This window comes from Solanum tuberosum, unplaced genomic scaffold (genome assembly GCF_000226075.1).
Source record: "Solanum tuberosum cultivar DM 1-3 516 R44 unplaced genomic scaffold, SolTub_3.0 scf00032, whole genome shotgun sequence".
Taxonomy (NCBI): domain Eukaryota; kingdom Viridiplantae; phylum Streptophyta; class Magnoliopsida; order Solanales; family Solanaceae; genus Solanum; species Solanum tuberosum.
In genome coordinates, this window is record NW_006238958.1 from 2,335,495 (window position 1) to 2,352,121 (window position 16,627).

Genomic DNA, 16,627 nt, shown 5'->3' on the forward strand with positions numbered 1-16,627 from the left:
TGCGACATTGGGGACATTTCGTAAAAACCAATACTTATTATTGTTAAAAAATAATTTAATTAATCAAACATATATATTCAGGAGTCTAGACCAAAGGGAGTTCGCTCGAATGGTAAGCAGCTCTCACTTTCGATCCAAAAATTGTGAGTTCGAATCACCAAGGGACCAAAAAGATCGGACCAAATTAAAAAAAACAAATTCAAGAATAGTACAAACTATATACTAGTACATTTTTGCATGTATGATGTAATTTGTCTAAACTACAGTACTCTAGATTATATGTCAGTTCCCCCAAAATTCACCTTTATAGTGAATGAATATAAAATTAAATTCTAAATATGATTTAACTGCCGAACATCAAAAGCTTTGCATTTCAAGTAACTATTTTAATTATGGTGCTTAGATAAGTTTTTGCGTAGCTCAACTAATTTTATAAAATATTTGTTATCATCCACCGAGATAGCTACCAAGTAATTCTATTCAACTAGGCTTGGACAAAATCTTAAGTAGCAGATTGCAAACAACCTAAGCCCATTATTTTCCATGACCCAAGTCCAATCAATCTAAAAGGGCTTTGAATGTTTAGTGAAATGGCAATTTGAGATGGTATTTAAAAATTTAGCCTCGTTTGAAAAGTAATGGAAAAATTGAATAGTTTTATGCTACTTCACGTGAATCCATAACTTTTGTGCTACATAATCGTCCCTAACGACAAGTTATTAGACAAGCTCTCACGGTAACACAAGTTTGCTTAAATTATACAAATGTTAGCTGCCAAAAATGTAATAATTTTTTAAAAATTAAACTTTAGCAAGCTGTTTGGTGACAAAATTTCTACAATATGAAATATGTTAGTTGTCAACTTGATTGAAACTTCAAGTTAGTTGGTTGCATAGTTTGATATTAATTCACATATATACCACACATCAAGTTATTTACTTTTAGTATTAGTGAAGAATCATGTCTATAAATAGCCATTTCTTGATCATTACTATTTGTCTTGAATAGACTTAGATGAAGTAGAATGCATGGAATAATTAAAATTATTGTTCCATATATCGCACAACAACAACAATAGTATCTAACATAATGTAGTTTCGTAAGTGATATATCATATATGAAGAGAATAAGACGCACACAAATTTTACCTCTATTTTTGTGGAGTATAAGGATTATTTTTTATTCAACATCTGTTATATATATCAATCAAACGAGGATAACTTCATCGCGATATAGAGTGTTCACCAAATATATTAAATTTAAAGTAAAATCAAATATATTTTAATTATCTATTTTGTAGTGGTATGGAAAATAGACAGCATTCTTTAGACAATATTTATCAATATCCAAAGTTGATTACTTTGAAAATATGCCATAGATTAATCAAAGTAGATATTCCACTTCTTAGTTCTTTATAGAATTATAAACAAAAAGGTAAAACCCCACCTTTTTCATTTTTCCTTTTCCTTTGTTATGTGCTTTTCATTTTTTTGCTATATCAAATTATCAATTACTGATTATTGAGCAATTGATTGTGTAAAATTATTAATACTATATATCAATGAATAATAATTACTATAATTTTATTATAAAATGATGTGATGAGGTAAGAGCTTGTCAGTTTGGTTCTTAATAGTTGAGACAAATATCCAAGTCCATGATGAAAAAAACAAAGAAATAAACTTTAGTTTAATTGGATGGACAGTTCACTATTTTCTAAGCAAATGTCAAAGCTGTTTATTATATTAGTAATTATTTGATTATTGTTACACTTACCTAAACATCCACATGCATTTCAATTATAGTTTTCATTGATTCTTTTCACTCATCATTTAACTAGTATATTGCTTTTAACTTTATCTTATCTTATAATAGGATTTTCTTGGCTTTAATAATTTTGTGTCTTTTTTGCTCTCCTAAGAAATCATCAAAAATAATTAGACTTTTTGTTTACTAGTAGTTGAACTCTAGCAGTCAAACAAGTAAAGATGCTAATGATGGTTTTCCTCTTATATTTTTACATTATCTTCTTTTATTAACATTTTCATTTTTTATAACGAGTTTTAAGCTTTTTACATGTACTTAATAATACATAACATTTCAAATGCGAGGATCTATTTTATTCAATCAGCTTCAATATGATGAGTGACATTATCATCATCAATCTCCCAATTTTCTTGTATTACATACGCAAGATACTTGAAACTTGCTCTTTTGAATATGACATATGTATCAGTCTTCACTTTTACATCCGTTTTATGCGTTACGTCACTAAACTTACACTTTAGGTACTCTACTTTCGTTCTACTTAATCTAAAATCCTTAGATTTAAAAATATATTTTCTAACTTTTAACCTATGGTTAAATTTACTGGGCCGCATCTCATGGATGAATACTATATCATCTTCGAGTTTTTGACCCTTTGTGTAAAAGGTTATTGTTCTTCTTGAGAATAAAAGTACAAAAAGAAAAATATGGAAGCAGTAAATTTTTTTAAAAAAGACAAAAAGGAAAAAAATCTTACACTTTTGGTAGCTCGAGGATTCTGTTAAAACCACATTGAAAAGTGGATACAGTGAAAAAACTAAACAAAAATTCTTTTATATAAATTTTGATTTTCATCTTTTTAATTTCTTACATAAAATAATATTATATTCCGAATATTTATAGAACTAACTCACCCTAAAAAGACGAAATAAAAGTTAAAAAAGTTTACATCTTTTCAAATAATAGGACCAAAAAATTGAAAAAAGAGGAAAAAATTTGAAGCCGTCTAGATATGGAGAATTATTTTTTTCAAAATATTGTTTGATTATATATTATAGTTAAAATCTACAAAATTCAAACTTGATAATTTTTTAACTTTTTTTTTAGGGGTGAAAAAAGATACCGTAGAAAAAAAGAGCCGGCTGTATGTCAAAGTCAAAAAAAAATTCTTTTTTAAGATAATTTAATTTCCATAATAACAGAAAAAAACACTTTTCGTCTTTCTTTAGTTACACTTTTGCTGCATAATGTTCTGCAGTTCCTTATTTTGCTCACCCACTTCTTCCCAGTTCCATCTTTTCAATTTCCCCAAACCCTAAAACTGAAAAATTTAAGTAAATGGGTCCTGTTGTTTCTTGATTTTAATAACTGGGTCGTTGTTTAATTCTCATTTTGCGTATCAGAATCTTCAAATAAGTTCATTTGCAGAAGAAAAAGGAGCAATTTTTAATATTTTTTACTTCAATACTAGTAGTTCATTCACATTGGTGGAAGTTGGTTTGTTGGCATTTGTTAGTATATGGTTTGAGTTGAAACGGGTCGGACTCGGTTCTCTATGGCTCGGCGTCATGGGTGGCAACTACCGGCTCACTCGTTTCAGGTTCTTCATTTTGCTCTTTGTTGTATTTGGATCACTTGTAAAGCTGTAATGTTGGTGTTGTTGGATCTTTTGGGGTCTTTAGAGTGGGTTTATTGGTTTCGTTTGGTGACATTGCTGATTTGTTTCTTTTAGTCAACTGCACTTTGACACTCTTTTACTTTTCCTTTTTAAGTGATGTTTTAGTTAGTTATGCTTTGTAGATTTGTGATTTGCTCAAAATTTTAGTTACATTTGCTTTGAAATTTCTAGTGTTTCACATTCTGAAAAGATGCGATCTTTAGGTTCTGAGTAGGAATAACTTGAGTTACAGTTGCTTTATTTGAATTTTTTAAAGTTGGTTTTGGGTCTGTGATGAATTTGGAGAAAAGGAGGTCAAGTTTCCGTTTGTGGTAGAAAATTTATTTGATGGGTTTCCTTATTATTATTTTTTGCTCTGATAAGTTTCTAAGTTTATGGAGTAGTCTCCGGATGACCTATAGTTCACGGGTGATCTTAACTGATGCTTGCATCACTGTAGGATGCCTACATCACACCCCTTTGCCCTTCCTCGTGCCCTGCATGAATGCGGGATGCTTAGTGCACCTGCTGCTCTTTGTATGGTGATTACCCTGCATTGTAACAGGATTAAATTTTCTGCGACTGTGACTGAGATCAAGCTTTCCATCTCTCTTAATTCAATAATGTATATCTGCTTCATACAGTTCCTTGTTGGACTAACTTTACAACTTAGTCTAAAGAGGTTTAAGCTCTGAATCACTGGATTGTCTAATGCAACTATTCTGTATGTGTACTTGTAGCTTGGTCCCCGTGATATTCTTTCTTGCGGTCCGTCAGACAAAATAAAATACTTTATTGGTTTTTTTGTGTGTTGATCAGCATGTTGCTTACCTCTGTACTCATTTTTCCATTTCTCAAGTCTCGGAATGATAAGTTTCACCTGAAGTTCTTCTGGAAGGCCCAGGCCTTACTTATTATTATTGATTAGTGACATCATATTGTATCGGCCTTTATGATTAACTGATATTATCTATTGTTGTTGTGCAACTTGAATCTCGTGTACTCATTATTCCATGTTGCTGTGCAGGTTGTGGCTATAACAGTTTTCTGCCTGCTATCTGTTGCCTTCTATGCATTTTTTGCTCCATTTCTAGGAAAAGACATCTTTGAGTACATAGCAATTGGTGTTTATTCCTTCTTGGTGAGTGCATTAGGGATGAAGTTGCTTACTATTTTTCTTGCAAACACCCTATTCATGTTTCTCTTTCTTGTTACTTCTTGTCATCTTTTGACTCTTGCTTTCAGGCTCTATGTGTGTTCACACTATATGTTAGATGCACAGCAATTGATCCTGCTGACCCTGGGATTCTCATTGAAGCTGACAAGTCAACAGCCTATCAATCACACAATGAAATAGAGTTGCCTGGTTAGTTTTTGGATGCAATATGATTTTCTTATTCTTCTTCCTTTGATAAAGGTAAATATGCAACGGGATCAGAACAACCTGAAGATATATCTATTATTTTTTGGTTGGTAATTACAGACCAAGTATTGTGTCTATTAGATAAGTTGAAGATACTAGTAAACCCTTTGATCATCTAGACTTTTGAAAATATAACAGAGCAAAATTATGAGAAATATCAAGTTTTACTAGTACTCATGAACTGAAAAAGACTCAAGTTTTACAATAGATGAAAAAAGGGAAAAGGACTATCAAGTGTTAGTTATAAGACTTTGTCGCAGTATCTTGTTGGGGAGGGAGTGGATGAAAGATGGAACATTGGTATCCATTTGGTAATTTGACCACGATTCATCTGCTGTTGACATCTTGAACTGCTTGTGATAGGTGATATATCTGCTGCAGGGGGTCCCAGCAAGGAAGGGTTCCGAGATGGAGGAACAACTACAAGTGATGCTTCAGGTTGCTGTGGAAGACTTGGAGGGATCCTCTGTTGTTGTTTTGTCATTGAAGACTGTCGGAAGGATGATCAGTCGCTGGAGCAGAGTGGTGATGAAGAAGTTTTGTTCTGCACATTGTGTAATGCTGAGGTATACCACTTCTCATCTGCTTCTCTCTCTAGTTTTCCCTGCATCTACAGTATATCTTTCTCCTACAACTACATTCAAAAGTTCAGACTTTCATTGGGTATAGTGGAGAGCATGAATAAGGTATTTTTTCCCTTATGCAGGTTCGAAAGTTCAGCAAACACTGTAGAAGTTGTGACAAATGTGTTGATGGATTTGATCATCACTGCCGTGTGAGTTCAAATATGTGTTTTCTTCTTGTTTAGTTTTCGGTTGCTCAAAATACATTGTGTTTTACTTTGACATGACATAATTATTTTAATTGGAGGAATGAGCTGAATCTGATAACCCATTTGAGGAATTCAAAATAAGGGTATTTTCGGATAATATATATTATATTCCATGCTGTTAATATTGTACACCAGTTCATATCCTCCTCTTGCAGTATTGTGAATTTATGTCATTTTGGATGTGTACTTTTTACAGTGGTTGAATAATTGCGTGGGAAGGAAAAACTATATCACATTTGTGTGCCTGATGGCTTTCAGCTTTGTCTGGGTAAGTGCACTAAGATTCTTTCATTTTATCTCCTTTTTAATGTTTGACAAGGCATAATCATTTCTTCACCTTTTTAATATAAAATGCTCCTTTCATGTCAGCTTGTCTTTGAATGCGGAGTGGGCATTGCAGTCCTAGTTAGATGCTTTGTCGATAAGAAAGCTACTGAAAATCAGATAATAGAGAGGCTCGGAGAAGGATTCTCTAGACCTCCATTTGCTATTGTAGTGGTATGTAAGCTAGCTTGTTGCTTGCAGAACTATTCTGATTGTTTGTGTAGTATATGGATTTACTGCATTTTCTAATCTGTCTTTGTTAGACCTTGATTTATTGTGGGAGTTGTATCTTATACTGATCTAGTTATTAGAATCTTTAGATGCGTAATCCACTATGGTAAACTCATAAGTCTTAGGCTGGTTGAAGAATTTTTCTGAAGGAAAGATATAATAACTTTAATGTATCAAAGCCTTGACACAGCCCGTAAATTTGAAGGTGTGCAAAATCATAGTGCCAGAATCACCATATATATGACATTTAGTGCTTGCTTGGAACTTGTTCCCATTGTTGCAGTCTTGTAACATTTTTTTTCTGCTTTTTCTGTGAAATGGTAAGTGTATTATAAGCATTGCAAAGAGATTCTGTAAAAGTATTTACAGTCAAAAGCAGAATTATGTCCCTTCTATTCTTTTCTTTTTGACAAAGGTAACAGAGTTATGTCCCTTCTATTCTTAAAAGGGATTCTATCAACTAAATAAAACAGTTCATCTTGATCATTAAGATAGAGTTTCCTTTATCTTCAAAGCACCTCTCGTACCTTTCCTCTAACCAGTCCACCAAATGTGCACAGGGATTGTGCACCACAATTTCATCTGTTTCTTGCAACTCCCCTAATATACCAGCTGTTTAGCAGCTCTCCAGTATCTCTAGGATGCACCATTTTAGTACACCATGTTAAAAAGCAATTGCCATAATTGATCAGTGACGGACCAATGCAGAGGCAAATGATTCACTCTTTCTGGCATATTTCTCACAGAAAACATCCAGAACATAAATGGAATCCTCTTCTTTGTACGTTCTGATGTGTTAAGCAAGTATTTTGAGCCACCAACCATGAAAACACATCACCTTATAAGGAGCATTTGTCTTCCAACTCTGTCTCCAAGTCCAGAAAGCATTTTGTATGACCCTAGAGTTCATATTATCACATCATGATTTTACAGTGAAAATCATAGTCCCGAATCAGTAAAAATTCAGCAAATATGCCCAATTTCCAATCATTCAGATTCCTCCTAATTGAAATCTAAACTTGCTTCTTGTATTAAGGCATGTAGAGATCTGGGAACTGTTCTTTGAGAGGAACATGGCCAATCCAGAAGGAAATTTTCTACCATCACCAATTTTAAACAGCCTCAGGTTCCTTATGTTCTTCATAAGTTAACCCCTTAGGAAATGGTAACTTTTTTAGTAATATGATCCTTTGCTTCCATACTTTTCACAAATCACATCTTTCCGTAAAGCTTGTTCTTCTGAAATGGATTTCCAGAGCCGTTTCATCATCAAGCTGTTGTTATGATGTGTCAAATTTCTGATGCCTAAAAGCTTTCCTTTTTGTTTGTTGTTGTGGACCACCACTTCACCAAATGAAATGCCCTTTTTGCCTTGTTCTCTTTCATTCTTAGGTGCCTTTTCTTGTTCTCTTTGGGTTTAATCTTTTGTTTTCTTCTCTGTTTCAGGCCTTATGTACTGCTGTTTCACTCCTTGCAACTGTGCCTTTAGGTGAATTGTTCTTCTTCCACATTATTCTCATTCGTAAGGTATGTTCGTTCATATCCTCATTCCTTCTCGGTTTTAAATTTGTGTTTGTGCGTGCTTATATATAAAAGGTATTCTGGTTCTGCTATAATGCTGTATTACAGGGTATTACAACATATGAGTATGTTGTTGCAATGAGATCTCAAAGTGAGCCGCCTGGACCCTCTGTAGATGGAGGTGATCAGCAGAGTTTGCCATCATCACCGACCAGCTCTGCAGTGACTGCCATCAGTGGAAGAAGTTCTGTTGGGATGAGCTTGCAACATAAAGGTGCTTGGTGTACTCCTCCAAGAATCTTCATGGATCATCAGGTTACACTTCTTTCGTGCTTCTAGTTTTGTGAAGTTGATGAAGAAAGTTCTCCCTCTTTTTCTGTGGGTGGAGGATATAGGAATGGGAGGAGAATGAGTTCTGGATGAGTTTTGACTTGAGCAACTAAGCTCATCCCTTGTCCTCGAGAAAAACTGTCTAATTATAGAACCGCGTATTGCTAATTTCATTCCTCTAACCACCTTGTGCAGGACGAAATTATTCCTCATCTTCAGCCTGGGCGACTGCCATCTACTGTTGATCCTGATGCACTAGACAAGGACAAAAAGGCATCCCACCGTCCAGTCCGAATTAGTGCATGGAAGCTTGCGAAACTAGATTCTAGTGAAGCAATCAAAGCTGGTGCCAAGGCTAGAGCTTCATCATCTGTGCTACGCCCAGTTGGTGCCAAGCACAATCCGTACGACGCTGATCATTTGTCCAGTGGCATGAGTGGTATAAGCAGTCCGGCAAGTACTAATCAAGGATTTTATGACAGTAATGCTAGAGCTGGGACATTAAGGTTGTCTCCTTCCAAGAGCTCATATCCGCCCAGTCGTGCCAGCAGAGAAGACATTGAAACATGTGGCCACAGCATGAGTAACTTAAGCAGTCCTCTTGCCCCTAACCGAGCTCCATCTCCATTAGCACTGCAGCATCACCCTTCAAATAGAGACCACTTTAACCCAATATATCAGTCATCTGCAAATCAATCTCCGTGGTCAGCAAAAGCATGCCATGAGAACGAATCTCCGCCCCCTGATAATCTCTCAGAGGCATCCACTAGGAAGAACAATATGGGCACTCCAGAGAGTACAAGGTCATCAGTTTTCTGGGATCAAGAAGCCGGGCGATTTGTTACTGCTAATACTAACAGGGGTGCTGGTTCTACTTCACAAGTTTCTGGAACAGAGCTTACATACACCGGTCAATCTATATTTTTCGGAGGGCCTTTACTGAACGAGAACATGAACAGAGGGGCAAGAAGTAGCGGTACACCATTTGCTGGTGGTCCACAGCGGAGTTACTATCAGGGTAGAACACAAAGGGGTGGTCAGCTCCCTGTATTTGTTCCTAGTGATTCCCAGCAAAATCAATTTTCTTCACGATAGTATTGTATTTGCTCCACTTGTTTTATCTTGAGATATACAGTTCGTTGTACATTTTCATCTTCTCAAGTTTTTGCTTTTACTTTCTTAACTGAGTACATTCTCCATCTTTCTTTCACAACAACATACCTGTATAATCTCAAAAAGAGTGGTCTGGAGCGTATAGAATGTACAGTGTTTCAAAGCACCACAACAATGTGCAAGTGTTATGATTGCCAATCAAGATATCTTTCTTTTTATGGCGAGTGTGACATTGCAGACCTTACCCCTACTTCAGAGTTGGAGAGGCTATTTACTATAAATCCTCGACTCACGGATTTAATCTTTCTTTCACGACTGTGCTAGTCGATAGGCTTATTAGCAATAAGATGAAATTGCAAGAAGTGAAATGTGTATGATCAGTGGTAGATGGAGAGTATGATTAACAGCTCCAATTGAACCACGTAGCATGATAGATAGATATAATAACCTTTTTGGACTTTATGGTGCCATATTTATCCACGACGTTACCAAAGTGGCTCAAAATTGTCTTTGTGGACTGTTTTTTTTTTCTTCTAAAAAAAATATTTTTAATTAGCATTTTAGCTCAAATTTATATAGAGTATTACTCGTCCTAATTAAAACTACTATTCCGTTATTTGTCTTACTTTCCTTTTTATATTCAAAACGTCGTTAAATCAAATCAGAGTAACTAAAATTACTTTGTTAAATTCTTTTATCAAACTAAAGAGAAAATGAAAGAGGATATTGTTGTAAAGAAAATGACTGTCTGGCCCCTTAACTCCTTCAACGGCCTCGGTTTGGATAGAGAGCCAATCAAGAATGACAGAATAGTATACTACAGTACTAAACTTGTTGAAAATCCTTCAAGATATGGCAGCTACACTGAGGATTCAAGGATCATGCATCATCAGAAATTCCTCCAATGCCCAGACTGAGCAGCAGGTAAAGAAGGTCTTTTTACAGATACCCATTTCAAGAAGATCTGTTATTCTCATCTCTGTGTTGCCCCTGAGCCTCAATTTGGTTCCTCAACCATCCATGGCTAGAGAGAGGCGCAATAAGAAGAACATCCCTCTTGAAGACTATCAAACTACTTGTTAGTACCTCTTCCCAATTCATTATTACTTTTAGCTTTTTTTATTCTAAAATCTTAGAGATATCTTCACATTGGGTGCAATTTCCAAGTTCTGCTATGGATAGTCTTAAAAAGTTATTTACAACTTTTACCATTAGTCATGCTCCCTCCCTATGTTTCAATTTGTTTGTCTTTCTTTTCAAAAAGAATGCATCTTTAATTACTTTTTTGTGTACCTCTCACGTTTCAACTTTTCACACATGTTTAAGATCGTAAGATTAAAGTATATTTTGGTACATTCTTGGTATCTTTAGTTTAAGACTATAAGATTCAAAAGTCTTATTTAGTTTCTTAAACCGTGCCAAGTCAAAACAAAGGAGTACAAAATATGGTCACTGGTGCTAACTTATGCTTGTACGATTAGCTTCTAAGTAGTGCTGGAAAAAATAATTTGTTTACTTAACAGCAAGTACTTAAGATTAATTGTCAACAGTTTGAGTTTGATGTTGTTGAGTTCCCACATTGGGTGGCATGCGGAGCTTTGCTCTCCTTGTATAGGTTGGAAAATCCTTACTCATGAGCTGATTTTTGGGATTGAGTTAGGTCCAAGATCCATTTCTTATCATGTTATCACCAATGCTCATGGTTTATCTGAAGTTGGGCTTTCATTTTATATGTCCACGCTCTAGATGCCAGTATTGGGCATGTGAGGGGTGTTGAGTTCCCACATCGGGTGGGATGTGGAACTATGGTCTCCTTATATGATCTTTGATCAATCCTCACCTCATGGCTAGCTTTTGGAATTGTAGGTCCAAGGTCCATTTAGCATCAACATAATTCTTATATCTCATCCAAAGATTTGTTGACAATCTTTAAGGACTAGAAATATAATCAAATTAAATCGAAATAATGTTGTAGTTGATATATGTAATAACCCGATTGTCAATTGAAAGAGCCTGACGATATCATGGATATGAGTCCATGATTATTATCTTTATTAATGATTGCTTTTAAAGCAGCTGATGGATTGAAATACTATGATATTCTTGAAGGAAAAGGTCCTGTAGCTGAGAAGGGCTCCACTGTACAGGTTTAGTTGTCCTCCTTGAAATTTGCATACACATCAATTTCCAGTTCAGACTGACCTATTTCTGGCTTCTCTCCTGACTCCTGTAGGTACATTTTGACTGTGTATATCGTAATATTACTGCAGTTTCAAGTCGAGAATCTAAACTGTTGGCTGGAAATCGTATCATTTCACAGGTCTGTTGTGATGACTTCTGATTAGAAATGAGTATGCTATAATTAAATTGACATCTTACTAATAGACATGTATTGCTGCCCTTGGATTACATTTATTACTGATACATATGTCTTTCTACTCTTAAGTAGCCTTATGAGTTCCAGGTTGGAGCTCCTCCAGGGAAAGAGCGGAAACGTGATTTTGTGGACAATCCAAATGGTTTATTTTCTGCTCAAGCAGCACCAAAACCTCCAAAAGCAATGTATACAATAACTGAAGGGATGAAAGTTGGAGGAAAGGTGGGATGACATTTCATTTCTGCCTAACACGCCTCTTTTTCCTAATAGTTTCTATGTGCAAACTCTGATCTCTGAAAAGGTTAAGCAAAGTGTAACATAACTGACAGCTACCTCATTACTTGCTGCTTGTCTTATGGTATCTTTTGCTCAGAGGACTGTGATTGTTCCTCCAGAAGCTGGATATGGTTCAAGGGGAATGAATGAGATTCCGGTATGAACATCACTTTGTTTCATTCTTTGTTATCTTAGTTGATGAAGTTATTATTGTGGTTTTCTTCTTTTCAAAGAAATGTCAATCAACCAAGGTCAATGAATTCACTGTATCTGTTAAATTACATTTGATTAGAAGTGAGTTTCTCTTGAGAGTAGCTTGTGCTCAAACAACTTCGCGATCCTGGTATCTATTCCAAGGCCTAACAACATTGTTGTTTGCTTGCTTAGTAATTAGTTATGCAAGGTTCTTGAAATGACCAATTATAATAAATAGCCGTTAGAGAAAACTTATCGATGCATATTACGTGTGAGTGGTTGTTTTCAGCTCCACTCACCAAATTGTGAAAAACAAAGCTATCTGCAGTCTGCAGATTAAACAGCCCTTATACAGCTAGGAGTTCTTGGGTGAAGATGCACAGATATCTTATTCAATTTTATTGGTGTGCTTCTATTATCTTTAACTCTTTTTGGTTTCAAGATTTAACGAATATTCAACTTACATGGTGCAGCCAGGGGCTACATTCAACCTGAATATTGAACTATTGGAAGTAAAGTCACCAGAACGGAAGCAATAGGCGCCTGGACTGTACCATATGTTTTGTCCCCCCTCTTCTTCATTGTTGTAAAAGTTTTGTGTTCTCTCTAAACGCCAACTGTTATGGAATCAATAGCAGTTCCCACTTAACCTTCGCGTGATTTGAACCACGACTCATTGGTTAAAAGAGACGGGGCCTCACCAACAGTGCCAGCTCCTCTCATGAACATATCTCATGATGTTTTGCTTCCCCTTCATGTTAACTGTTCAATCTTTGTTATGTAGATGACTTCCCCTTTTTTCATGCTTCTTCATTTGTATGTAAATTTTTACTTCTTTAACTTCCCATGTTACTTGTTACTACATTTTAGATTAGACATCACACTATCTCAAATTGTGTTGTGTCCGATGAAGAACTGAAATAATAATTTTTTTTTCATATATTATTTTATTTATTATGATGATATGAGGACGAAACTATAATTCATATCGGTGATCTCAACTTATTTGAGGCTGATGCATAATTTTTGTTGTCTTATATATATCATTTTATACCAAGCAACTTTATGAACAATACAAATGCTTATTCTCTCTAACTTTGATCACAAGTTTTACTCATAAATGAATTTTTTAAAGTTGGCCTATTAAGAAGAATTTTTCAGGGTAGTTATATTACTTCTCTTTTCTCATTTTGATAGAGTTAATATACATTTATCTTGTCTCAATATCAAATTAATTAAAATCAATTTATAAACTATTTGCATAAAGTATGCTCACATATTTATCCCAATTTAAATCAATTAGTATTACTTGTTGTTCTTGTTCTTATTTTCTTGATTTAAAAAAAAATATACATAAATCTTACTCTTAACTTGAAGATAAAAAAAGTTAAATGGATGAAAAGTAAGGAAATGGAAGTAAAGGGTAAAAATGAAATGTTAAGTATTAGTAGGAGGACTTTATATTTTAGGCAGATCGGTCTCACTTCTTTCTCAGTAGACAGTAGCGTTCAACTCCGACGATGGTCTCCTTCTCCATTTGATATTTCCCCGATCTGATAGCCGGAGTAGTATAACGCATAAACCTAAAAGGAAGAATCGGAAAATGGCGATTCGTCTCTATTTGTTGTTTTCGTTTTTCGTTTTACTTGCTCAATGGTCCCCTGCACTTTCCGATCTAGTCATCTCCAAACTTGATCGAAAGGTACGTACGTCTCTGATTGGTGTTCAATTTGGTTTTGCTTCGTTAATGTATAAATGTGCTACTATTTTCCCTATGATATTAAGGCTAATTGGATTGCATGATAAGATCTAGTCGTTGGTAGTATAACATTTTGGGAGAATTTGCTAAATATTTTGGCTTGCAAACCTTTGATGATACCTGCTGCTGGTGGAAGGTGGCAGGTATCCGTGGAATTGTTTGAGGTAAAAAAAACTGGCAAATGTTGTAAGAGGAATTATATAGTCAATTAATCTCAACAGAAGTGCTATTTTTTGCTTTCCCTTGCATTGGCAACAAAGGGAGCTGACAGTTTTCTTTTAAAAAAAAGCGTTTTTTTGGGATTGGCAAACTTAAGTGTTTAATTGTTTTGCATACTATTATAACTTATAGTGCTCTAACAGTGTGTAATTTGTCGCGGATCCCCTTTTACTTTTTCTTTTCTTTGTGTTTGTTCTCAAGCTCAGAGCAAGTTGAATGAGACATAGAATGTGAGGTCATAGTAGAGTAATGATAGTCTTCACCCTTTTGTTGTGTAATTATTTTAATGATGCAGTAGCACAGTTTGATAATATTTTTGATTGTCATGGTTGCCACTTGGATTAGAAGTCATTTCACATCTTGGTGTTGTTTGAAAAAGAAAAACTGAGCTGTTAATTAGACTATTGGTTCTAAATTGCAATTATTCATTCATTCATGCTTACTTCTGGCTGTCATGTATCTTGTATTGCAGATTGACCTAACCTCTCAAGTAGTGCGTGTGACTGCAAATTTGAAGGTTAGTGGTAATTGCTTGCGTTTTTTGAGATTCTGGATAAGTTTGTTGAATATTCCAAACTACAGATAACGGATTTAATAGTCTATTTACTTTAATCGAGAAGCAGTTAATGTATTTGAGAATTTGCAAAATTTAATGACTTAGTGCTACTATCTAACTAGTGATGCTTGTATTATTTCTTATTTGTTTGGTCAGATAGAAAATACCGGTAATGATCCAATTTCAGAGGTTTTGTTACCATTTGGAGATCACCAGGCAAAAGATTTAGCATTTTTAGTGGCAACAACCAGTGAAGGGAAAGGGAAAACTAAAACTTCTTCCAGTAGCCTACCTATCAAAGTTGTTAACCCTAAAGGCATGCCACCATCATTGACTTGGTACTCTGTCTCCCTACCGAAGGAGCTGGCAAAGGGGAAGAGCCTGAATTTGGAAGTCAGGACTGCATTTACTCATGCACTACAGCCATTTCCTGAGAAAATTACTCAAGCTGATATCCAGCTTCTTGTGTTCCAGGAGAGTGCCTACTATATTTCTCCTTATGCAGTTAATGTCCAATCTCTCAGTGTCAGATTACCCGAACCAAAAGTCGAATCATACACTAAGTTAGAGAACACCAAATTTTCTGGTTCAGAAATTAAATATGGACCTTATGAGAATCTTCCTCCTTTCTCATTCTCGCATATAGCAGTACACTTCGTGAGCAATAAGCCATTCGCAGTTGCCCAGGAGTTAGTGCGAGAGATTGAAGTCTCTCATTGGGGAAATGTTCAGATCACAGAGCATTACAACCTTGTCAATGCTGGTGCCAGAAGCAGTGGGGAGTTTTCAAGGTACTATAATATTTTCTGATTAAGTTCAAGAATTATTAAGCTGTGGCTATATTTGACCAGGAAGTCTCCCACTTTTAACATCACAGGCTAGAGTACCAGGCCCGACCACATCTCAGAGGTGCATCGTCATTCGGACATCTTGTTGCCAAATTGCCTCCAAGAGCCCATTCCATTTATTACAGAGATGAAATTGGCAATATATCAACATCCAATTTATGGGGTGACTCATCAAAGGTTAGAAGACATACTTTCTGAAGCTTTCATGTGGCTTGTGTCTAGCTTAACACTATGCTCTCTGTTCGCAGACATTGCTACAAATTGAACCTAGGTATCCAATGTTTGGTGGCTGGAAAACTTCTTTTACCATCGGCTATGGGCTGCCCCTTAAGGACTATTTGTTCCGTGCAGAGGGGAAACGTTTCTTAAATATATCTTTTGGTTGCCCAATTGAGGAGGTGGTAGTTGAAAACCTTGTTGTGAAGGTAATACTTCTATAAGAACTGAATAGGCTTTAATTCCATATCTTTAATGATATAATTTAGTGTTATCACAAGAATCTAAAATATGATTTCTTTCGAAGATTATGATAAATTTCATGCAAAAGAGGGCTTATGGTATAGTGTGATTGTATGGGCCTTTACTTTTTTTTTTCTTGAAAAATTCTTCAAGATAACGATGGAATTGTTTTGTGGAGAATAGGTTGTTCTGCCAGAAGGTTCAAAGGATATTTCTGTATCGGTCCCTTTTCCTGTCAAAGAGTCGAGAGAGGTATGAGTAAATCTTAGTTTGTCTCCTCTGAAGTTCTTCTTGTATGATAACCTTTATTCCTCTAACTTTCTATTACTTCTTATGTTTTATTTGCAGACGAAATTTTCCCATTTGGATATGATTGGTAGACCAGTGGTTGTTCTTGAAAAGACCAATGCTGTGCATGAGCATAACCAATATTTCCAGGTATATAAGTTCATCTACAATGCTGTTGAAAGAACTGTATGTGAGAAGCATTGCATACGATCCTAGCTAAGCCAAGTCCATTTTGGGCATGAGTTAACCGGGCGTAGGTAGAATAGTTCAGTTTTGACAGGGCCTCAAATATAAGGATTAGACTTGGTTCAATCTGAAAGGTTGAATGGTGGAATTTGAGCTGAATCTGAGCTAGATCATCCAGAGAAACCTTTTGGATCTAAGATTCAACATTTTAGTTGAACGAGAGAGAGTAAAGAGTTCAGTACTAAAGGAGGATGACTACCCCCCCC

General features: G+C 35.4%; 3 protein-coding genes across 5 annotated transcripts in view; all 3 read left to right on the forward strand.

Moving 5' to 3' along the window:
• The first annotated feature begins 2,975 nt into the window (after nt 1–2,975).
• LOC102606379 (protein S-acyltransferase 21) lies at nt 2,976–9,246 on the forward strand. Of its 2 annotated transcripts, none has more exons than XM_006342098.2 (10): nt 2,976–3,367; nt 4,452–4,565; nt 4,670–4,790; nt 5,211–5,413; nt 5,554–5,622; nt 5,876–5,947; nt 6,049–6,177; nt 7,681–7,761; nt 7,864–8,070; nt 8,281–9,246. In XM_006342098.2, exons 1-10 carry the CDS (start codon nt 3,323–3,325, stop codon nt 9,178–9,180), a joined length of 1,941 nt encoding a protein of 646 aa, XP_006342160.1. In that variant the 5' UTR covers nt 2,976–3,322; the 3' UTR covers nt 9,181–9,246. The 2 variants fall into 2 exon arrangements, with proteins under 2 accessions (XP_006342160.1, XP_006342161.1); XM_006342099.2 differs by having other exon boundaries at nt 5,229–5,413.
• Nucleotides 9,247–9,927: 681 nt separating this feature from the next.
• On the forward strand, nt 9,928–12,851 carry LOC102578601 (peptidyl-prolyl cis-trans isomerase FKBP18, chloroplastic). Of its 2 annotated transcripts, none has more exons than XM_015306439.1 (6): nt 9,928–10,276; nt 11,272–11,345; nt 11,432–11,518; nt 11,648–11,797; nt 11,949–12,008; nt 12,520–12,851. In XM_015306439.1, the coding sequence occupies exons 1-6, from the start codon at nt 10,051–10,053 to the stop codon at nt 12,583–12,585; spliced, it is 663 nt and encodes a 220-aa protein (XP_015161925.1). In that variant the 5' UTR covers nt 9,928–10,050; the 3' UTR covers nt 12,586–12,851. The 2 variants fall into 2 exon arrangements, with proteins under 2 accessions (XP_015161925.1, XP_006342162.1); XM_006342100.2 differs by having other exon boundaries at nt 9,929–10,276; nt 11,275–11,345.
• Nucleotides 12,852–13,510: 659 nt separating this feature from the next.
• Nucleotides 13,511–16,627, forward strand: part of LOC102578938 (dolichyl-diphosphooligosaccharide--protein glycosyltransferase subunit 1A) — a 5,933-nt gene continuing 2,816 nt past the window's right edge. Inside the window, exons 1-7 of the mRNA XM_006342101.2 lie at nt 13,511–13,748; nt 14,497–14,541; nt 14,737–15,371; nt 15,458–15,605; nt 15,677–15,853; nt 16,071–16,139; nt 16,236–16,325. Coding sequence (XP_006342163.1) covers nt 13,650–13,748; nt 14,497–14,541; nt 14,737–15,371; nt 15,458–15,605; nt 15,677–15,853; nt 16,071–16,139; nt 16,236–16,325 — 1,263 coding nt within the window. The 5' untranslated portion in view covers nt 13,511–13,649. The remainder of the gene's footprint in view (nt 13,749–14,496; nt 14,542–14,736; nt 15,372–15,457; nt 15,606–15,676; nt 15,854–16,070; nt 16,140–16,235; nt 16,326–16,627) is intronic.

What these genes read in the sequence shown, in the direction of transcription:
- LOC102606379 (XM_006342098.2), top strand. Translation starts at nt 3,323, where the DNA reads ATGGCTCGGCGTCATGGGTGGCAACTACCGGCTCACTCGTTTCAG. An exon ending in TGGCTTTCAGCTTTGTCTGG is followed by an intron (nt 5,948 to 6,048) that starts GTAAGTGCACTA and finishes CTTTCATGTCAG; the next exon opens with CTTGTCTTTGAATGCGGAGT. An exon ending in GAATCTTCATGGATCATCAG is followed by an intron (nt 8,071 to 8,280) that starts GTTACACTTCTT and finishes CACCTTGTGCAG; the next exon opens with GACGAAATTATTCCTCATCT.
- LOC102578601 (XM_015306439.1), top strand. Translation starts at nt 10,051, where the DNA reads ATGGCAGCTACACTGAGGATTCAAGGATCATGCATCATCAGAAATTCC. An exon ending in GAAATCGTATCATTTCACAG is followed by an intron (nt 11,519 to 11,647) that starts GTCTGTTGTGAT and finishes ACTCTTAAGTAG; the next exon opens with CCTTATGAGTTCCAGGTTGG. An exon ending in GGGGAATGAATGAGATTCCG is followed by an intron (nt 12,009 to 12,519) that starts GTATGAACATCA and finishes TACATGGTGCAG; the next exon opens with CCAGGGGCTACATTCAACCT.